The sequence below is a fragment of the Coregonus clupeaformis genome, chromosome 1 (assembly GCF_020615455.1).
Source record: "Coregonus clupeaformis isolate EN_2021a chromosome 1, ASM2061545v1, whole genome shotgun sequence".
Lineage (NCBI taxonomy): Eukaryota > Metazoa > Chordata > Actinopteri > Salmoniformes > Salmonidae > Coregonus > Coregonus clupeaformis.
Window position 1 is genome coordinate 40472340 of NC_059192.1, and position 23679 is coordinate 40496018.

General features: G+C 41.9%; 2 protein-coding genes across 2 annotated transcripts in view; both read right to left on the minus strand.

The window, feature by feature from the left end:
* Positions 1 to 941: 941 nt before the first annotated feature.
* npm3 (nucleophosmin/nucleoplasmin, 3) lies at positions 942 to 3806 on the minus strand. The gene is made up of 5 exons (XM_041898519.2): positions 3626 to 3806; positions 3246 to 3331; positions 2835 to 2954; positions 2448 to 2541; positions 942 to 2094 (listed from the first exon to the last, which is right to left on the minus strand). The coding sequence occupies exons 1-5, from the start codon at positions 3708 to 3710 to the stop codon at positions 1997 to 1999; spliced, it is 483 nt and encodes a 160-aa protein (XP_041754453.1). The 5' UTR covers positions 3711 to 3806; the 3' UTR covers positions 942 to 1996.
* Positions 3807 to 4963: 1157 nt separating this feature from the next.
* oga (O-GlcNAcase) overlaps positions 4964 to 23679 on the minus strand; it is a 58527-nt gene continuing 39811 nt past the window's right edge. The window contains exons 12-18 of the mRNA XM_041879022.2: positions 22643 to 22817; positions 13530 to 13615; positions 12206 to 12310; positions 11814 to 11905; positions 11530 to 11722; positions 11003 to 11162; positions 4964 to 10606 (exon numbers count right to left, since the gene is read on the minus strand). Of these exons, the coding sequence (XP_041734956.1) occupies positions 10470 to 10606; positions 11003 to 11162; positions 11530 to 11722; positions 11814 to 11905; positions 12206 to 12310; positions 13530 to 13615; positions 22643 to 22817 (948 nt within the window). The 3' untranslated portion in view covers positions 4964 to 10469. The remainder of the gene's footprint in view (positions 10607 to 11002; positions 11163 to 11529; positions 11723 to 11813; positions 11906 to 12205; positions 12311 to 13529; positions 13616 to 22642; positions 22818 to 23679) is intronic.

Sequence of the window (23679 nt, forward strand, 5' to 3'; positions counted from 1 at the left end):
TGCTTGCCTCGAAGCGAGCATAGAAGTGATTTAGCTCGTCTGGTAGGCTTGTGTCACTGGGCAGCTCGTGGCTGTGCTTCCCTTTGTAGTGTGTAATAGTTTGCATGCCCTGCCACATCCAACGAGCGTTGGAGCCGGTGTAGTACGACTCAATCTTAGTCCTGTATTGACTCTTTGCCTGTTTGATGGTTCATCAGAGGGCATAGCGGGATTTCTTATAAGCGTCCGGGTTAGAGTCCCGCTCCTTGAAAGAGGCAGCTCTACCCTTTAGGTCAGTGCGGATGTTGCCTGTAATCCATGGCTTCTGGTTGGGGTATGTACGTACGGTCACTGTGGGGACGACGTCATCGATGCATTGATGAAGCCAGTGACTGATGTGGTGTACTCCTCAATGGCATCGGAAGAATCCCGGAACATATTCCAGTCTGTGCTAGCAAAACAGTCCTGTTGCTTAGCATCTGCGTCATCTGACCACTTCCTTATTAACCGAGTCACCAGTGCTTCCTGCTTTAGTTTTTGCTTAAAATCAGGAGGATAGAATTATGGTCAGATTTGCCAAATCGAGGGCGAGCTTTGTACGCATCTCTGTGTGTGGAGTAAAGGTTTTCTATAGTTTTTTCCCCTCTGGTTGCACATTTAACATGCTGGTAAAAATTAGGTAGAACGGATGTAAGTTTTCCTGCATTAAAGTCCCCAGCCACTAGGAGCGCTGCCGCTGGATGAGCATTTTCCTGTTTGCTTATGGCCTTATACAGCTCATTGAGTGCAATCTTAGCATTGGTTTTTGGTGGTAAATAGACAGCTATGAAAAATATAGAAGAAAACTCTCTTGGTAAATAGTGTGGTCTACAGCTTATTATGAGATACTCTACCTCAGGCGAGCAAAACCTTGAGACTTCCCGGTTCAATTGATTTGTTAAAAAGCCAATAAATGAGACTTCTTAATAATAACCAAAACTGTTTTTATTTATACAATCTGAAAATTTACACACACAAAAAAATTAAAGGTAATATTACAAAGGATCAATAAATTTGCCAGCTTTCATTTCCCTAAATAGTACGAAACGGATCGTAATTTTTGTGTGTGGCTAATTTTTATAACCTATGTTCAATGTTAGAGTGAGTGTTTCTCAAAGTTACCTGACTTAACTTATTTATCCAGATTTGTTCAAATCCAACCCAGCCAGAAGAGCAAGGAAAACACCAATACATTAACACCCACCTCTCCAACCCCCTTCCCCACCAACCTGGAAACCCCATTTACAATTAGGTTTAATATGTTTTCCAAATAAACGATAGCATGCAAACATGAATGTATATTCCACTTTCACCCACAAAAAGGTAACTTTCCTGAAAGCCAGGAGTAAAAAATTCAGTCAATTGCTGGTGCTGTAACCATGAAAAAGTATTTAGGAAACTATAGCAGGGATTCATTCCGATCAGCTTTAGATCATTGACATTGAAAAGGTCATTTCCGATTGAACCGACATATGCACCGTTCACCGTCAATGTGGTTTCCACATAGCCGAAAAGGGCCAATCGGATTGAATCCCGGCCTGATATTTCCTAAAAGCTTAGTTATCCATCTCCACTCAACCAAACACTTGTTATAATAATACTAAAAAAAACATCTTAGGATCTTAATTGTATTTAATACATTTTAAAGAATCAATTGCAATGAAACAAAACATTTCTGCAGCTGAAAACACTGCAGACCAAGAGCTCTTTCCAACAGGCCAGAGAGTAGACTTACCCCTTGGACATGGTTCAGTAACCACAACCCAAACATGGCTACAGTCAAAGATCAAACATGAGGTCCACATTCGCGCACCTTTCATCCATAATTTCCCCCCAGTATTTTTCTTCCCACATTCCTAAACAACTTTGCAGTGGGATAGAGAATATTTGAATTTCCTATAGGTACAAGAAGATCTTGCCTTTATTCCCTAAAAACCCATTTATTAATCTTATATCCAGGACACGAGATCCAGTCCCTTTACAACTTCTGTTTCTTTTTGGCTGGTTTGATGGGGATTATCTCCTCGTCAAAGTCTTCTTCTTCGCTAGACATGTCAGTGTCAGCATTGTCAGAGGCTGGTAGAGAAGAGGACAAGTTATCAATCACTAGGAAAAAAGGGGTCCTCGGTTAGGACCGTTTACTCTCTCACTGCCAACAGGTCAGAGAACTTACAGACTGTCCCTTTAAAGGAAAGATTCACCCATTTTGAATGTTATATAGTTTTTGTGCATCTCTAAGTGATGTTTTATCAATTCCCAGGGTCATTTCATGTTTTCATGTGTATCTGAGCTATTGCCGTTCAAGCAGGTAGAAATACAGCCGGTATGACGAGTTTTGCATCATATGACGGGTGAATCTTTCCTTTAATGTATATGTGGTCAAGATCATGTCCTTACAGGCCAATTATTCAATCAATCAATCATCTTACCAATGAGGTGTAGACCGCTAACGGTCACTGGTCCGGTACCCGACTTCAGTCTGATGGTGACGGGGGCCTTCAACTCAAACTCCCCAAGACTCACCTGAGGAAGAGAACAATTGAGATTGCCAACCACACACACCGCAAGACAGACATTTAATCTAAAATCGATCCCTAGCCCTTTCAGATCCACACAAATGCCTAAGAACTAGACAAACATCTGAAACCTCCAAGTGTTACAGGTGGCCAGTGCATTATGAGATTGTTTCATTTCCCACATGTGGAAAGTCAGAAACTTTACAAATAAGCAGCGTGTAGGAGATTGTAGAAGCGTCTTCTTTTGAATTCCTTCCCCTCCCAGTCTGAACTAGGTGGTGGTGTATGTGTGCCACTCACCATGGGCAGGCAGTTGATATGGAGGTTGGCGACGGGTACAGAGATAGTTTTCCCCTGGTGGTTCATAGCGGTCACCTCCACCACATTACTCTCCTCCTTCGCTCCCTCTCCTAGGCAAACCTAGAGATAGAAGACAACAGATTTATCCAGTATTTGTACAGCAGGGACTTCGCTCCCTCTAAATAAAATCATACAGTGGATTTGAAGAGGCATTACAACATTGATTCGCTAACTTTTCTGTATCAGAGGCATGTACGCTATGCTACAGCAACAGAACTCTAGACCCTGGCACATCTGAGAACAATTGGTTCCAATGTCATGAGTAACGTTATCATGTCTCAGAAAAAAGTTAGTCTAACTGTACAAAAGAGAGTGAAGTGATATAGTTAGCTAGCTTAAAGTAAGACCTACCGTCCGTAGCTCGAGAAAGTGTTCCAAATCCTCCTCTTCGTCCCCTTGGAAAGTGTAGAACGGTACTTTGGAGGATAATTCACAACCTACGAAGATACAATGTTGCAATTTTAGCTAACATTACAAGTGTGGTTCAGAGGCGGATGTAACATTAGCGCGTACAGCTGTGGTGTATAATAATTATGATAAAATGTAAATATATTTTAGCAGTCTTTCTTATAATACATTTCTCTCTAAATCGGTTACTCTCATTGTAAAAAAAAAATACATTTTAAAAAGTGCAATCAAACACGATCCAAAATACAGCATGATGGCATCCCCACGTGTGCTGCTACCACGGACTTTATACAACACTTTGCTTTGGAAAAGGCGATCCTTACTGAATACATAACTCTCCAATCTCGATTGGCCAACACTCCCGTGGTCTTCTGAGCAGCAATCGTCTTCTCCGTGACTGTGCGACATAATTGATTGTGTGAAAATAAAGTAAATGTATTAGCTAGCTCGATGGAAGATCACTCTTGCTTTCAAGAGATACAACATATGACGCCAAAACAAATCGCGTCGCAGGGGTAAATACGTCATCGACATGTGTTTGAAGGGAAGGGGCCAAAGGTTTGGGCTTTGGTTTGAGTCTGGAGTCTACAGCATCAGTTATTGTTTGTCTATCAAGATAAGAAGTTAGAAAAACGAATTCCTTATCATAAACTAGGTTTCCATCCAATTGGCGACAGAATTTCATGCGAATATTGTAGAATCCGCATAACGAAAATATGCGCATTTTCCCACCAGTGGTGTTTCCACCAAATGGACTTGTGGCTAAAAATCAGTGCGTTATGACATAGTTCACACACAATGTACTTTTTCACTGAAGTTTTCATGCACCAAATAAAAATAAAAAGTTAATATGTTTCCATCGCATTTAACTCTACCGATAGTGATGAGGAAGCCCAGTGGCCGGCAGTGGGAGAAGATGGAGCGACATTCTGCACATTTTCTTATCATTAAACATTTGATCTCCATACAGTTTTCTGTTTTCAAAACTAGAATCTGTAACAAACAGAGTGAACTGCGTTTTTTAGACTTTACCCTTTGCCAAAGTTTCAAATCATGTTTAGTTTAGGAGTGCAAGGGAAAATTGAGTTATTGCACCTGCGCACTTGAGTAGGCGTTCCCTAACGGAAATATGCAAATAAATGCTAGAACACGCCAATAGGATCTCACTAGCTCGTGCTTGGCTATGTCCACCTCCTTGCTTGTTCTGCCCACTATGATTAACTTGCTCCTATTGGAAACGACAGGCTCTGGTCTATCTTTGGGTATGACTTTCCGCGAATAAAAACTGTGGATGGAAACGTGGTTACAAAATGGTGGTGCATAAAGAAAGTAGACCTACACATATTTCACCCACCTTCTCGTCATTAAAGCTAGTTAAGGAGGGAAATTATGCCTTTGCAGCCTGAATGGAGGATGCTTTCTGTATGAGCCGGTCCATGGGGAACACGAATGTGTTACTGGGCACATCCAGCCTAGTGCAGATATAGCGAACATGCACTGTCGACTGCTTAGGCTATATAACTAGTGGGGATCCTAATAAATACAGTAGTCTACATAATACCTGTTACATAGTTGCAGCTGTTTACTGATATGACTGGGTGTTGAGTTGTGTAATCATAACACCTTTTTCACGAGATCATACAATAATACACTACTCAAAACACGTTTTACATTGTTTATTAATATTATGAACCATAATTTTCCTTTTACATACAAATTTTACAGAAATTATAGTTACATTATCAATAAACGTCCCCCGCAACAAACACAAAATTTTTCCCCATGTATGTATCACCAAATGCAGGCCTACAATAATCTCTTTCAACTGCAGCTATACTTTCAAAATCAGGAGGCAGAAGAAAAGCAATCGTCACAATAGCACAAGCAATGACAAAATGTCTGACGTTATGGAAAAGTGAATCCTTCAATACCAGTGGAGAACTGGGAGGATACATGTTGCTATTCTCTCTGGGAAATTGACTTGACCATCACAGAATAATATAGTCCGGAGGGTGACGTGTTGAATAGAGCAGACTAAAATGACTGCAATCTAACTAGTGTTTAAAATATTTAAACTGATTCAGGCTTGTGCTCATTGAGAAATGACAAAAGTCAGAAAACAAAAATTAGCAAACCAAATACTTGTCTTCTTTTTTCCCTACTCCTTTACATGTTTTAATTGACTTGTCTATGTAGGTCGTGTCTGCGGCGACGTCATAGGTTGAGGACGGGAATCAAGCTATCAACTCCCCCGATGAACTAGACTGTAATATGGATGTATCTTTTTTAATTTTATGTTTGCTAAACCAAACAAATCTAATAAGCATCATGCACAGCACAGATGTACTGTATGTATCAAACCATCACATTGGCAGGCAGCTAGGACAAAGCAACAACATGAGCTACGGCTGCTCCTCATGTTACAAAGAGAAGGCTTCATGTTAGGATCAAAGTGATTTTTTTTACTCGCTTTACATTAACAAAAACAGCAAAATGAGAAACACGTTTGGAGTATAAAACATTTAACACATACGTAGATACAAAAGGCCTAGGTATAGTATATCGCCCCCTCCATTTCTCTCTTGGCACGGCCAGGGCCAGTGAAGGTAGTCAGTTAGTGCCACTCTAGCTTAACAACCCTAACCGGGAGAAGGGCAGCAATGGTATTCAAGTGGGTGCAATGTTGTAGGACGTTGCAGATAGAAATGTGGGGTACAGAGCCGACATGGTTCCTCATTCTGCTTGGCAGGTAATTGCGTCTGTCCTACACAGTATATTTCTAACTGAACGTTCTGTCCTGGATAAGATTCAGGTTAGTGGTTAGCATTCCTCAGCACATTGCGGGAAGTTGAGAAATAGAGCAGCTGTATTATAGCGGGAGTGCTGAAGCATCTGCAAACTATTTTGTCGTATTTTCACGTTTTCTAACATTAAGATAAGGTTAATCTCTCTTGGTTTAATAGCCAGAGCACTGGATTTTTGACTGAATCTAGAGACATTTCAGAGCAGATGGCCCACCCTTGAGTTAAGGTGCGTTCGTTTTTAGCTCTCCTGGGGTACTGGGAGGTCGGAGTTTGCCTTTTTAGACTATTCCATGCTAAATAAAATGTCAAAACAGCCCACCCTGGGCACCAAGCAAGCTAAAATGAACCCACCCATTCTCAAGTCCCCTTGTGTATTTGTCAGGTGGAAGGTGGATTGACAGTAGACAAGAGTGCATGAGAATCACCTGTGATCTACAGTACAGGGCAATAGGCCCCTTGGAGATATCCACAGGTAGAAAAATCATATAGAAAGGCAATGAACCAAAACGCAATATAAAAGCAATATATAAACATACTGTAAAGAATAGGGACGTACATCTTTCCTTTCCAAAACGATTCTATACGTATCTAGATACGATACAGGAACGATACGTTTTAGTTTGAAACGATTCGGTGCGATTCGGTTTGATTAGAGAACGAATCGATGCGATTCGGTTCGATGCGATGCACTAACATTTGTTGCATAAACACATTCATTTTCCATTCTGAATTAAAATCTGCTGCTGATGGAGCTCATGAGCTGGGCCTCTCTGAGCTGGAACTGTCCGAGCTGACTTCTCCGTGTGTGTGTGTTCGTGTAAATGATGTATTTCTATGCGGTGTATGTACTATGCAGGCACCTGAGCTGAGCCATAAGGGAGACTAGGCATCTACCACCCTACTACAACTATCAGATTGGGGGGGCAATGTAGCATATGTTTTTTGTCCCCCCACTTTGATTCTGAAATCACCAACACCCACTAATGCAGATTAAGTGTTAGTGCTAGTAATGTATCAATATTTATTGTTTACAAAATTAGTCATAGCTAATTGTTTACAAATTAGCTATGACATAGGCAATGAATATATAGCACAACCTTTTTCAAAATTGAATAGTTTTTACTGTTCGGAAGTTATGGAGTGATGTTATCCTCTCGCTTCGACCATGCAGTGCGCCTCCCAAAGGTGATTGGTGTCCTCGTTATGAAATGATCAACTTTACCCTGTATATCTAAAAATGACCATATACACTGATTGCTTAAAGTAAAACTACCAAACTATTGCTGATGGTGAACCTGAACAATCAAAACATATTGTAAACCCTGTTCTGCAGGTATAGGCAGAAGAGAGTTGTCTCCTCCAGTAAAACACAATTTTCAACAGCACATAGATAACAATAACCTAGCAAATTACATAGGTTGTCACTCAACTAATAAAGCCTAATATCAAGCAAGCCATTTTAGCATTTAAATGCTGAAGGTGCCGCACAGATATGCAAGTGCAGGAACAGGCCGCCTACCTTGTGTTGGTCAGCGCGCGAAGCTGGACACTGTGCGCAGTGTGTGAATGCGGCCCGCAATTCCGGGCTTTCCTGAATGTGGGCATTCCTTTCCTGAATATGCAGATGCAGGAATGCCCACATGCAGGAACGCCTCGAATTGCGGGCCGCAATTGCACCCTTCTCATACACCTTTCAAACCAATACGTTTTTTCAGCTAACTTTAGCATCCCGCCAACTTTTTGCAGACTTCTCTTTATATATGAAAGGTATTCCCGGAGACTTGATTGTGGTAAAGTTCTGCCTACAGCTTAGTATGAAATGTAGCCGTAATGCTGAGGCGGCATTGGCACGCTCTTAAGTTATTGATGGTTGCTAGGCAGCGCCCGTTACTACTCTCATCCTGGCAGTTCTAAACTTTGCGAGACATGTCACTTCACCCATCTTCGAATAGCCCACCACATGCACTGTTTTCTTAACTACTACTGGATGGATCCAAAAAGAATTACCGTGGGAGTAAATATCACTGAATGACACAAATATTGGAATAAAGTAGGCTAATCCAATTGAAGGCATCAAATTGTTGCTTACTGAAACTCCCAAAGTCATCCAATTGTTATAATACATTTGATTGACGCAATAGCCTACCTGCGTGTGGTCAACTATTTCAGCACCGTTTCGATTCCTATAGAAAATAATATAGATTCCTATTATTTTCTATCGGTATCATGATGAAGATACTCTCAATGTAAGACCCTATGCCTGCTCCCTAACAAAGCAGAGTGAGGGTAGGAAAGAGATGAAACGTGGATCAAAAAAACATGGGCTTGCCCTGGGCTGTTTCAAAATATCACTTTTTTATATGACATCGGTTCCACACATTGCCGTGACGCAAGTTGTGTGGGAAATATATTTGTTGTATTTTATTCTGTTATATTTAATTATATTCTTAGCCTACTATAAAATGTGTGTCGACTGATCCGGGTAGCCTAAGTATGTCCTGTCTGTTTAATTAACAAAATAAAAATGTATTTCATGTGGATGCCGCAGCCATATAGGCTGCAGAGACCAGTAACATAATTGATCTCAAAATATGGCATTCTATTATTTTGGGGGACAAAATGAGTCTTATGTTTCTTAGATCGTGCCTAAAACTAATTAATAATGGATTTATTTGTGATGGTGTATATTCAATTGATTTATTACCCACATTGGCCCACGTCTACTCTCACTCCTACACTTGCAGACATGTGCACGGGAGATATTAAAAAAAGGCTTATCCTGGCAAGAATGTGGTAAAAATGTGACTGTATGAATTGGGCTCTAAAAAACATTGCCTGTATTTTTTTTTTTTTTTTTTTACAGGCAACATACCGTAAAGTCTGTCTGTAAAGTGTATCAGTTTGACTAGGCTACTGATATTGCCTGGGGTTGTTCGGCATGCAAAATGACTTGTAGATCAATGACTGTCAACAGTTACATGCAGTTCGACACGGAAGGAAAGAGGACGCATCAGTTGTCACAAAAGTTTAGAAGTATTTTTGGAAGGTAGAAATAATGTAATATGAGCAAAAGATGTTGGTGAACCGGCGATTCGTAACATTTAAATTGATTTTCTGACCGATGTATGCTACATTTGGATCGGTTTGGGGTCCGCGGACCGGTGCACTTATATCTTCAAACATTTTAAATGGAGACCAATGCGTATCGGTAAATCGCTACATCCCTAGTAAAAAAGCATGGCCAAAAGCAAAGGGTTAAGGGAATAGACTGAGAACCATAACAGAAGTGACCACTTCCACATATTCCTTTCTCTCTCTTCAAGGTTATCCATTCCTACTCAGGTGGGTTTCCAGAAAACAACTCTTGTTACTACTAGTCTTCAGAAGTTTCCTCGAACACTCAAACATATGATTTCCTCTGCATGTTTGTCACCGTTTAGGTAAACTATTGAGGAATCTGTAACACACCACAATGAGACAATTGGTTTTTCAAACTCAAGAGTGAAATGGATGCACTGGAAAACTCTACAGTATAGGTGGAATCATAAACCACTCTCCACTCTGTTAGCTAGGAGGACCACCTGTTTGAAGAGGTGGTGCACGAGAAAACGGTAATATACTTTAAAAGGCCCCTTTTCCCCAACCAGCACCCCTGTCAGCTAGGCCTATACTAGGGTGCAGTGTCAGGACCTACTACCAAGTCTCAAATCACTCCCTATTCTCTCTACACTGCACTACCTTTTTCAGACAAAAGTAATGTGTTACATGGGGAATAGGGTGCCATTTCAGATGAAGTAATATCTAAATACACCCCCTGACTGTGTCTGTGTGAGACGCAGACAGACCCCCACTCGGGGCTACTGACAGTCAAGTCGAATGGTCTGAAAGGCTAATGGAAGTGGATGGCACCTGACCAGCTCCTACTTCCTGCAGCCGTACGGGGAACAGTCACCACCGACTCCACTCTGGAGACCAAATACAGAAGGAAACCGTCCGCCATCTTGGCTCAAATCAACACACACAGGGCTTTACAGGGCTGCAGATGACCTCTGTGGCTCTTACAGTTTCGGATTCTGTTTCAATCCGGCAGAGCTCTGGGCCTCTAAGGGCAGCACAGTGAATCTGTACAAGATGCCATGTTTCTGAACACTGTCTAAAAACAGGCTGCCTCTAGCCTTGTCTAGTCCAGGTGGTTGAAGTATAAAATCGTCAAGTATTGGTTGTTTTGTAAAGGTAACAGACAGTCAGACAGTGATCCTTAGCCTGGCTGACTTAAGCTCTCTATACAGCTCCATGGTTGCTTGGTTAGCCAGGCTAACTGTCTCAGAAGATGCGTCCCGTGTTGATGATGTCGTAGTTGTTCTTAGAGGCTGCGGCCCATGATGATGATGTCTTTGGGGAAGCCTTCCATCTTGGCGACCTCGAAGCAGCCAAGCTTACTGTAGAAGTCTATCATCCTCTTGTCTGCCTGACGCACCTCACAGAACGCACCAATGGAACCTGGGGGAGAAAGAGTAAACAGCTTAGCAACATAAGTAAGTAACAGTTACGATAACACTACTTAAAACATGCAGATATGCTTGATAATTTGTTATAAGCACGTATGAGCCTTAATGTACTACTATACGGCTAATAATGTTACGTCTCTCTATGTAGGACTTTTTCAACTGACTCAAAATGGCTGGTATTTAGCTAGGACCATTACGAGATGATGATACAACATAAGTGGATCATACAATTTCATGACAAGCATCCTTATGCATTATAAATGGGATGTGGATGACTGAAGTTTTCGATAATGGATCATAGATGTTTGTTAGGGACGATTAATAGATGAGTTCCCCCCCCAGCAAATGTGCTTGATTGATTAAGACAGGTTCTGTAGACTCCACCTACCATTGGCCTTGAGGGAGGAGAGCAGGCACCCCATCATGCTCTTGGCCACGCTGGGGTCGGTGACCTTGGCATGGATGTCCACTTTGATGAGGGACGGGAAGTTGGAGAGGAACGACTCTGGGAGGCCCTCCTCCTCCTCATGGAAACTCAACATCATCTTCTACATGAGGGGGAGAGAGATCGTTTGACATTTTAGTAATTTAACAGACGCTCTCATCCAGAGCAACGTACAATAATAACCCTTTCACACTATCATGCCCACCTGAACTGTACGGTCTCGGTTATTTTCCTTTGACATTGTACTTTCCAGCAACTATGGTGCATGCATAACCAGGCCAGCCCAGTACAGCTCGGCTTGGTTCGGCTCAGTTCAGTAGTGTGAAAGAGGTATTGTGAATTCGACCGAAGTAGGTAAGACAACCAGATATCATGTTCATTGCGCAACTTATGAAAATAAAAAAAAGTATCACAGCACTAGAATAAAAACAGTCAATTGAAAGAGACTCAAAGTCAACCCAGTCTCCTACCTCGGCTTCAGAGAGGTCCTTCTGGCAGTCGGGCTTGTTGTATTTCTCCTGCATGGAGGGTATCCAGCTCATCTTACACTTCTTGACAAAGGGCTTGACGTCCACAGTGCCCAGAGCGTAACCACATATCCCCTCCTCGTCCTCCAGGACAAACCCATAGTCTGGACTCAGGTTCAGAAACCCTCCTACTAACCTGGAGAACAATTTACATTAGGGTGAATTGTCTCCACTTCCATAGTTTTCAAAATAATGTTAGATGACAACTAAAATAAAAAAGTTCTTACCTGTCTCCTATGAGGTCTGGCTCCTCTCCAGAGAAGGGCAGTTCCTCCACTCCTTCAGAGTACATCTCTCTGCAGATCTTATAAACCGCATGCTGGAACACACACGAGCAGATAGAGGACTCAGCACACCGCGCACGCACACACACAGGAATGGAGGAGACTGCTGACAGTGCAGAATGGATAAACAGTCCTGCAAAAGAACCTCAAAGCAGTGTTTAAAACTAGGACAGCTCAGATACCAACAGTATGCAGTTACACCCAGTCTGTTCAGCTAATCACTGACTGCATACAGGAATCATTGCTCCAGAAGGGAAATGACACCCACCCATTCCCACACACAGACAGACACACCTACTGATGTAAGGCAAAGGTGCCATAAAAACTCTCCTCACCTCATCTTTAGCATAGTAGGGCCTGATGGAATAGATTTTGGATGTTGGCAGTGCGGGAGGAGGCTGGAAGAAAAGATCGTTTGCCCCGTCGATTGGCAACAATCTCTGTCGAGGGATCAAAACAGACAGGTTCAGTATAACCGACATCAGGCACTGGGTCTCTGCATTCACTGTCTCAGACTCAGAGCTCCTTTGCTACTGCTAAGACACTGTGGCACCAACAACAGCAGTGTCAAAGGAAGGTTAAACCAGCCAATGGTCCAAGACATGGAAGTAACGTTACTAAAAATGGCTTCTGTGGCACTTTTGGCTAGACAGTGAACAGCAGTAGCAAATCATCACATCTGTTTTTATGAGAGCATAGCACATACAGCATGTTTTCTTTTTAAAGACAGCGGAATATGAGTTACAGGTGTAAATGGGAGGAGCAGAGGCTTGGTCTGAGAAAGGTGCTGCTGGCTAAAGGAGATGCTGCTGCTCCATTCCCCGTGTCTGGTCTAAGGCATCGCTTCGAGTCGCTGCGCTGGGCAGGGCCGGGCCCTCCTGTAGAGAGAAGTCATGATGCTGGCGCTGACACAGAGACAAAACTCCAGGAGCAAAACTCCAGAAGTAAAACATTATTCGAACATTAAATTAAACATTAGATACACCAAGTCTTTTAAAGATCAACTACTACAGAGTTGAAAAAAACCCTGTTTCCAACAGTCTAGGAGTATCGTTCAACAGTCTATTCTAGTCTAGGAGTATCGTGTTTGCTCATGGAGTTTGTTGTGCGGGCGGACTCGCTTGCGTTCTCGCTGGCGCTGCGATGCATGAGCTTGCGTGTGCAAAGGGGGGATTTTTGCACTGAGCTTTTCCTGCAAAGAAATGAGATGTCATGGAAATCCAACCCTAGCCATGCCACACGTTCAGGAGAGATGGCAGAACGCGTGCGCCAAGGAAAAGCAGCATCTCCTTTGGGCAGTCGGCTGAAAGAAATTCAAATTTGAGAAAACCACAGTGTGACTGCTTTAGCTTTTTATGATGTCAGTTCACCCTTTCCCTTTTTAGACTGGTTGGACCATACCAGATGCTGGTTGGACCAATACCTTTAGAAACTCACAGGCACTCTCTGTCCAAGACATGGACTTATTATATAAGGATTCGGAGGTATACACCTTTTAAGAGATTCAGACCTAGTCATGATCAGCCCACCTTAGACAGACCAAACCCTTTCGCGTCTGCTGTGCGCAACAACCACTTTCTCTTCAACACAAAACTCGTATTTTCTTTACTAGCATTACACCACATTTATGATCTGTGAAGTCAGTGCATAGGTATATACCTGGAACTCTCCTGCTAGACCGCCCCTAAAGGCCCAAGGCTCTTGGTCTCCACTAAGGAACTGTGCAGTGGCCTGACTACGGCACCCTGTTAGGAGCACACAGCGGCGGAGGGACACAGTGTTACCATGGGGACCAGAGATAAGACGGGACTTGCTGACAGATGGTGGTCGTGGTGGTGGGGGGTTCGAGGAGGGTCTTAGGTTATCATTATTTTCCAATCACTCTAAAGAAAATAAAAAGCTTTTTTAAATAATAAAATGGGTTTGGTTGGACTTGGGGCTCGAGCAACTAAAGCTTACTTTGGTGTGTCTCACTGGGAGGAATGATTGAGGTTATAAAGCCTGAATCAATTAGACTCAATCGACAGTCGGATTCTGATTCACTTGCAGTGAGAACTTCCAAGTCATCCATGCTCTAACTAGCTTAACTGACCTTCGATCAGTGTTTAGCGGGAACTCGTCCTACTGTGTAAGCTTCAGCTGCCGTCGCCCCACTGATCCCAGCACCTCATCTGAAGTCACATTCTCATCTAACCTGCCTCAGCACCTGACCAGGGAGCAGGACTCAAACCAGGAAGAGCGAGAGAAGGCTTAAAAAACACACACACTAAAAAGGTTGCAAAGTTTCAGTGCACCTCAAGTGCTCGCTTGACTGGGGAGTACCTACTGTGGTGTTGGCATTCTTACGAGAGCAGCCTTGAAAATTGTATTGTCAGTCACACCTTTCAAACATATGAGTGACTGCCATCATTGGTTGTTGTGCCTGTGAAGCACTTTGTGACAAGAAAGTGCTATATAGATCAGATTGATAGACGATGCCACACCTGGTGATGAGGTCTCCTGTCATGTGAAGAGACAGACGCTGCTATAACATACAGTAACAACCTCACCCTGACTAGAACACTTCCTCTGACGAGGCTGGCTCCACTCATCACACAGATGCACCCACAGACAGGAACTCACAGCTAGCTTTTAGCTGCTTGGGAGTGAAGCACCACCACACTGGAGACACGTATCTCTATCTTAATAAAACAACTGTTATTTCAGTTTTGTTCTGCTTACCTCAGTGTGTCATGTTGCAATGTAAGTTGCTAGTCGTGAACGAACGACTAGTCACTTTCAAAGCATATTAAAGACTGAAAAATATGGTGTATACTGTAGTTAGTACCCCCAGACTACGGAGGATGGTAGACAGACTAACATTCTGAAAGCCAGGTGTGAACCCCAGTGTGTAGGTGCATCCAGTGCCGGTCCAAGACACATCTATGAAAAGGCCTACTGGTAAAAACAAACATGTTAGAGAGAAACGAACGCTGTCAGAGAAAAAAGATTCAAACACGTTAACGCTTATCGCTCGCTACTACAGCTCGCTGCGCAAAATGTGACTGTGACTTCATCCGGAGGGCTGCTTTCCTTCCATCACCCAAATCAAATCTCTTAATCGGATATGTAAATCAATCAAAACAAAAACCAATCAAAAAGGTGACAAGGCCTGCAGTGAGCATACGTCGGCCAGTGGCGATCCAATAGCAGTAGAAACTGGTACTGAGGATTTGTCCATCTGCACACGGTGAAAGGAGAGAACAGTAGAAGATAGTCGTTAGTAAATGTGTCTCAGTAACAACACCAGGGAGGAGAAGGTAAGACTGACTGCCGGCTGCACAACTACAGACCAGTAAGGGGATGATACATAGAATAGAGCTCTTAGATTGGGCCTTGAGGGCGGTTTAGTTATAAAAGAGAAGCTGTTGTCTACACAACAACTGGTTGACCTGATGAGGAAAATCCTTTATGTTGCTTTATGTTCTGTTTAGCTAGCCCACAGCTGGTGCTGCTTTAGAAAGACAGAGACCTCCACTAAATGATTCATAAAGACCTACAAAATGGTTCTCTACCGTCTAAAATGTTATACTGGTTTATAATGCCGTTATAGCTATGATTTAGCAGTGGTTCTGTCAGTGTGGGTTTGCTGCCTGCTGTTTACTGTATAGGTTAGTCTTCTGCTCTGGACAGAAACCTGTGAATGAAACATGGTTACTGTGTAACCTACAGGCCATGCTAGTGCTTCAGGATTGATCAAAACAGCTTCCTATGGCTGCAGACGACCTCTCACAGAAAAGTTGTTCTAACTGTATAAGAGTGCATTTGGGATCCCCGACTGGTTGACTCATTATCAAGACATGTAACATGTAGGTGAGGTGTGTGCGTGTGTGTGTAAGACGGGAGTGTTTTTAATTCCAAAGAGAATTGGCTCTGATACAGCTAGAAGAAACTATTCAGGAGAGGCCAGGCACTCGGAGCCAGCAATAACACTGGTACACAGAGCATGTGTTGAGAATAGGCTCTGCACTGACCTTGTAGACCTCTGCAGTTACTGTATTAGTGAGTTTCAATATGGTAACATTTTGTACCAGTAATACATTGGCTCAGAGATTTCATCGTTATCTTTGTTTATGCACTAGAATGGCCTTCCACAGTTAGTCACCTTGCTCTCCAAGCTCGTTGGCACGCTTGGGGGTGGGAGTGGCGCGGTTCCCCTTGTGTCCCACCCCCCAGACAGAGGGCTGGCAGCAGGTGTGTGTGTGAACGCAGAAGCCAGTTACTAGACACATAGCAAGCAGCAATACCCCATATCTGGACCTGTCACCACTGATACTGACAATTCACTTAGTTGTGGTGGACCAATTTATGTAGGGGGCTAGCAGTGCAAGCGGCATTCAGTCAGTCAAAAAGTAAAATCAACTAATCAAAAAGTGCAATAAAACAGAATCAAAACAACGATTGAAAAGCAATGTAGCAGATGCCTGTCTGTCACTTGTGGATATATAAGATAAGCCTAAATTATCCTAATACTAGTTGTAAGAGCTGACAACAAGAGTGCTCTAGACTCACCTTGAACACAGGTGAAAGCCAAGAGGTGAAATGTTGCATTGCCAAGTCTACAAATATGCTTTAGCCATCTGTTAAGCAGACTGGGCAGTGGGCACTATAGTTACAGTACATGTGCAGATGATTAATATGTGCATGACTAAACTAGCTAAGACTGGGATGGCAGATGAAAGATCATACAGCTGCACTATCAATCTTTATCATGGAGAAACTGCATAAACATATCTATAATGCTCATACAGAAGCTTACCTCAATGATATTCACCTTTGTGTATGTTTTGAGCTTATATAAAACTAGCCATGAGACTAGCTGCATTTTCACTGGATTAATAACTTCACCACAAAGCTTAAAGACGTGACATTTATTTTTTTCATGCCTACAGTATATGCGTGTAATGTCCTACACTTACAGTGAGGGAAAAAAGTATTTGATCCCCTGCTGATTTTGTACGTTTGCCCACTGACAAAGACATGATCAGTCTATAATTTTAATGGTAGGTTTATTTGAACAGTGAGACACAGAATAACAACAAAAAAATCCAGAAAAGTGCATGTCAAAAATGTTATAAATTGATTTGCATTTTAATGAGGGAAATACGTTTTTGACCCCCTCTCAATCAGAAAGATTTCTGGCTCCCAGGTGTCTTTTATACAGGTAATGAGCTAAGATTAGGAGCACACTCTTAAAGGGAGTGCTCCTAATCTCAGCTTGTTACCTGTATAAAATACACCTGTCCACAGAAGCAATCAATCAATCAGATTCCAAACTCTCCACCATGGCCAAGACCAAAGAGCTCTCCAAGGATGTCAGGGAAAAGATTGTAGACCTACACAAGGCTGGAATGGGCTACAAGACCATTGCCAAGCAGCTTGGTGAGAAGGTGACAACAGTTGGTGTGATTATTCGCAAATGGAAGAAACACAAAATAAATGTAAATCTCCCTCGGCCTGGGGCTCCATGCAAGATCTCACCTCGTGGAGTTGCAATGATCATGAGAACGGTGAGGAATCAGCCCAGAACTACACGGGAGGATCTTGTCAATGATCTCAAGGCAGCTGGGACCATAGTCACCAAGAAAACTATTGGTAACACACTACGCCGTGAAGGACTGAAATCCTGCAGCGCCCGCAAGGTCCCCCTGCTCAAGAAAGCACTTATACAGGCCCGTCTGAAGTTTGCCAATGAACATCTGAATGATTCAGAGGAGAACTGGGTGAAAGTATTGTGGTCAGATGAGACCAAAATGGAGCTCTTTGGCATCAACTCAACTCGCCGTGTTTGGAGGAGGAGGAATGCTGCCTATGACCCCAAGAACACCATCCCCACCGTCAAACATGGAGGTTGAAACATTATGCTTTGGGGGTGTTTTTCTGCTAAGGGGATAGGACAAATTCACCGCATCAAAGGGACAATTGACGGGGCCATGTACCGTCTAATCTTGGGTGAGAACCTCCTTCCCTCAGCCAGGGCATTGAAAATGGGTCGTGGATGGGTATTCCAGCATGACTATGACCCAAAACACACAGCCAAGGCCACAAAGGAGTGGCTCAAGAAGAAGAACATTAAGGTCCTGGAGTGGCCTAGCCAGTCTCCAGACATTAATCCCATAGATAATCTGTGGAGGGAGTTGAAGGTTCGAGTTGCCAAACGTCAGCCTCGAAACCTTAATGACTTGGAGAAGATCTGCAAAGGGGAGTGGGACAAAATCCCTCCTGAGATGTGTGCAAACCTGGTGGCCAACTACAAGAAACGTATGACCTCTGTGATTGCCAACAAGGGTTTTGCCACCAAGTACTAAGTTATGTTTTGCAGAGGGGTCAAATACTTATTTCCCTCATTAAAATGCAAATCAATTTATAACATTTTTGACATGCGTTTTTCTGGATTTTTGTATTGTTATTCTGTCTCTCACTGTTCAAATAAACCTACCATTAAAATTATAGACTGATCATGTCTTTGTCAGTGGGCAAACGTACAAAATCAGCAGGGGATCAAAAACTTTTTTCCCTCACTGTACTAACTGTTCTGCTGCTCTGAGGAGTCGGAGTCATGCTGAATCGTTCCAGGTGTCCATACCATACGTACCTAGTTGGTGTGTATGAGTAGGGACGTCAAACATTCAGGCTGCTGCACAGACACTATGGAGGCTCTAGTCTATAGCATTTTTAAACTCTCTAAACGCTTAAATAAGTTAGAAATAGATGTCCTTGTTGCAATAGTTTGTGAGTGGGCAACATGTACTATCATCTTAAATTGACATGTTGAATATTTAGTATTTCATATGAAATTATTGTATATTGCACTAATTTCCCTAATGTGGACAGTTTGTGTTACTACCTTACACAAGCTTGCATTTTCACCCCATAAAATTAAGTGGAATTACACATCCTTTTTACCTCAGATTGGTGATGTTAGTATAAAAGTTTATAGTCATCATGATGACATAAGATTGATTGCTTAAAACAGATCAATATCTTTGGTTGTGTACCGTTGATTTTGTAACACGTAACACGGTCTCTCTATCAAAGTCGCTGGCCACACACCAATCCATGGATCTGACATTCAAACTTTCACTTAAATAGCAGCCAACAATTGTCACTGTTGATGTCCTATGCCACGTCGTGATTCGTTTACAATAACTAACAGAAAACTAGGTCTATTCCCGTTTCCATGAAGGCAGCCTCCCGAAATCAACATCCAATATTCCAAAATATAGATATAAGCCTTCTACAAGTTCTCATCTAACCAACCATGTATAGGTTATTCCAAGTTTTAGTGTGGCCTTTGAATAGTGTTAGTTTGAACAGCGCTACACCCCAAATGTTTGCCTCCTGTTCTATTTATTTCAGCGTTTTATCGATGGAAGTGATTAACTAAAAAATGTTTGCGTTACACTGACAGCGTTGGCAACCCACTTGAATCAAAAAGCAACACTTCAAAATGTAGCTAGCTGTCTTCTACAAATTGTCCTATAACCAGTGAGGTACACATTATTCCCAGATTCAGTGTGTTTTTTGAGCTGTGTTAGTTATAACAGGAAGTGCAACCTCATCTCCCTCCTCTCGCGCAATTGATTTCAACGTGATATCGATATGAGTGGTTGACAAATAAGTGTTGCATTTCTCTTTCCGTTTCGGCGACCCCCAAATCAAAATGCATCACTCCAAAATGTAACAGACTGTCTTTTGCAGGTTGTCTAACCAGTGATGTAAAAAATCTCAGTTTCCATGTGTTTTTTGTTGTTGTGTTAGTTTCAAAAGTATGTACAACCTGATTTCCCCGCTATATCAGTGATTTATTGCCACTTGTCAAAACAACTGGATTTTTGGTGCATGTGCAGTTTATAAGGGGCTTATATGATTACTATCGCTGTACATGTATGTGTAGATAGAACATTTTATGTTTCTGTTTTCAATGTATCACAAACTGTTTCTGCATACTAGTTGTTGATTTGGACACGTTAAAACTGTTTTGACATTGGGCTATTTATGAAAATGTCTTGTCAACAGGAGGCAGCATCAGCATAATTTTCAACTTGACAAGACATTTCATTTCCAATGGTATTATACTTAAAATCAGGTAAAAACTGCTGAATGATTCCAAAAATGTGCAGCGATTGATTTATTTAGATCAGGGGTGTCAAACGTACGGCCCGCGGGCCGGATCAGGCCCGCAAACAGGTTTAATCCGGCCCGCGAGATGATAAAAAAAAAAAAAAAGTTTTATTTTTTATTTTTTGGGAAAGTATAAAAATGCGCTGCAATTTTTCAATAAAATAAACTGCTTTTCCAATTGCGTCCACTGGATGGCGCAATAGCAATTGTGTTAAGCAAGCAAACTGTTTATACCGGGGCAGAGCAAGTAGGTCAAGCACGTGCAGCCAATGAGCTACTTTGTTTTGCCCGCTATATTTATTACGGCTTCTACTTTTAACATTATGTGCTTTGGCACCCTCATTGCCCCAATATGTCTCTGTCAAAAAAGAGAAAAGTGGACGCAGAGTGCAGAGTGTTCGAAGAAAAATGGTCATCCTATTTATTCACGGAATTGAATGGGAAAGCTGTATGTTTGGTGTGTTCAGAGCATGTAGCAGTGCTGAAAGAATATAACCTTCGTCGCCACTATGTGAGTCTTCATGCCGACAAATATGACAACTTTCAAGGACAGCGGGGATGAGAGAAGGTGAATGAACTGTTGGCGGGTCTGAAGAAACAGCAGTCTGTGTTTACTCACAGCCGAGACATCAGTGACGCTGCAGTGAAAGCTAGCTACCTCATTGCTAATGAAATCGAAGTGGCTTCAAAACCATTTAGTGAGGGTGAATTTGTAAAAACATGCATGATGAAGGCAGCGGAGATTGTGTGCCCTGAAAAGCGGCAGGCTTTTGCAAATATCAGCCTGACAAGAAACACAGTTGCAGACAGGATTTCCGATCTTTCAGTGGATTTGGACAGCCAGTTGAAGCAAAAAGTAAAGTCATTTATTGCGTTTTCGGTTGCAATTGATGAAAGCACGGACATTACAGATGTTGCACAACTGGCCATTTTCATCAGTTGATGACACATTGACCGTCACCGAGGAGTTCGTGGAGTTGGTGCCGATGACAGATACAACGACAGCAGCTGATATTTTTACCGCACTCGTCGGCGCGCTGGACAGGGTCGGAGTGGACTGGTCCCGCGCTATCAGCCTGGCTACAGATGGTGCGCCCTCAATGATCGGGAAAAAAGCAGGCGTTGTGACAAAGTTCAGAGAGAAAGTGCAATCTGCAAATGGAGGACGTGATTTTTTGACTTTTCACTGTATTTTGCACCAGGAGGCTTTGTGTTGCAAGTCATTAAAGATGGATAACGTCATGAAGGTGGTCATCCAAACTGTTAATTTCATCCGATCCAGAAGCCTGAATCACCGTCAGTTTGACAGCCTTCTCAGAGAGAAAGACCACATCTATGGCCTGCCATACCACACTGAGGTAAGATGGTTAAGCCGAGGTGCTGTGCTGAGGCGTTTCTTTGATTTACGAGAAGAAATTGAACAGTTCATGGAAGAAAAGGGCAAACCAGTGTTAGAATTTCATTCCGCAGAATGGATGCAGGACCTTGCATTTATGGTGGATGTTACAGAGCACCTGAATAACTTGAACAAACAGCTGCAAGGGCGCAACAAAGTTGTCACGCAGTATTATGACAGCATACGTTCTTTCAAGTTGAAGCTGTCATTGTGGGAGACGCAACTTGCCGGTGGTGATGCAGCTCACTTCCCCTGTCTGAAAAATGTGTGCGCGACCCAACATGTGGCAGACATGAAGCGGTTCAAAGATAAAATAACGGGACTGTTACGGGAGTTTGAGCAACGCTTTCAGATTTATGTTTATGTTTTATGTTGATGTGCTATTGTTTTTAATTGATTTTATTTGTATATTTAACCTATTCTTGACTCTGTGGTTCTTGCACTTGTTTGGGGAACAGGATTTCATTATTTTTATCTACATTTCTGCCTGAGAAATGACACCCTGATATAGTTCTGTGATCTGTGATATACTTCTGTGAATCACTGAGGCATTGTGTGTTTGTGTGTTCTTTGTCCTCAGAACTTTCAAATAACTTGAGGTGTTTTATGATTAATAGTGATGTTGTGCTTTTGGACACTGTCCTCAGGCTCCAGCTTTATGTTTATGTTTTTATGTTGATGTGCTATTGTTTTTAATAGATTTTATTTTATTTGTATATTTAACCTATTCTTGACTCTGTGGTTCTTGCACTTGTTTGGGGAACAGGATTTCATTATTTTTATCTACATTTCTGCCTGAGAAATGACACCCTGATATAGTTATGTGATCTGTGAAACAGTTCTGTTAATCACTGAGGCATTGTGTGTTTGTGTGTTCTTTTTCTTTAGAATTTTCAAATAAACTTGACGTGTTTTATGATTAATAATGATGTTGTGCTTGTACTATTTTGGACACACTGTCCTCAGGCTCCAGCTTTATGTTGTATGTTGATCGTATTAAAACAAAGAAAACAATCTGAAGTTGTTGTTTTTAAGTTATATATACCATGATTTTTCCGGTCCGGCCCACTTGGGAATAGATTTTCCTCCATGTGGCCCCTGAGCTAAAATGAGTTTGACACCCCTGATTTAGATGATATACCAGAAAATCACGGAAACGGGTTTGCCCTGCCTATGAGTGTGTTTGTGTGAGCGTGTGTGTGTCCATGCGTACCTAGCCACTGGACAAAGGACTTGACCATGGAAGTGATGCTCTTGATGTCCCAGATGTAGGGGTAGAGATCGTAGAGGATGGTGCGGTTGGCTGAGTTAGACAGCCTGGTGAACATCTGGATGACCGAGCAACACATCTCCTCAAACTTCTCCGCCCGGGACTTCCACTCCGCAACCTGGGGGCAGACAACAGCGTGGTGTTCTTTAGGGCACCCAACCTCTTCAAACAGAATCTTAAATAATCCCCCTTTCTATGCCTGTGATATGTGGTTGTCCCACCTAGCTATCTTAAGATCAATGCACTAACTGTAAGTCGCTCTGGATAAGAGCATCTGCTCAATGTCTAAAATCCATGTAGTCTCTCCCTGTTTGTCAATTTTCTTCCATTTGGTGCTTAATGAACATGACCCAGTTGAGACTTGTTTAAAGAAAACATCTCCAACAGTACCATGGTCACTGACAGAACTCATCCACAGCCTTTAAAAAATATATGTTTTATTAACAAACAATTAAACAAACAAAAGAAGAATAGTACCATGCAAACTTTTTACATTGCCAGGAAAACCTAAACAAACAAATCATATTCATTAATAATACAAGTTTTAATTGCCGTTTTGTTGTTCATTTTAGTTAGAGTAGTGCCATATTATTTAAATTCATTTATAATGTGAAACAAGTTAGGTTTTGAATTAGACTATTTGCATTTGTGAATATGAAACGTACCTAATATTAATTAAATATACTACATCCTTATCAATGTCAGAATTTCTAAAACAAATAATTACATCAAAACCATTAAATATTACAACCTGTCCTGTTTTCTTTGTAACAAAGTTCTGTATATCAATCCAATTTTTTAAAACTTAATACAGGTAGAAAACAAATGAAAAATGGTCACCTTCTCCATTCCATAGAAATCACAATTATAGTCAATATTCAGCTTGAATCTTTCTAAAACATGTTGTTTCACAGGATAAATTCTATGTAACATTTTAAATGAAACTTCCTTTACCTTGTTACTGATACAATCTTTTCCAT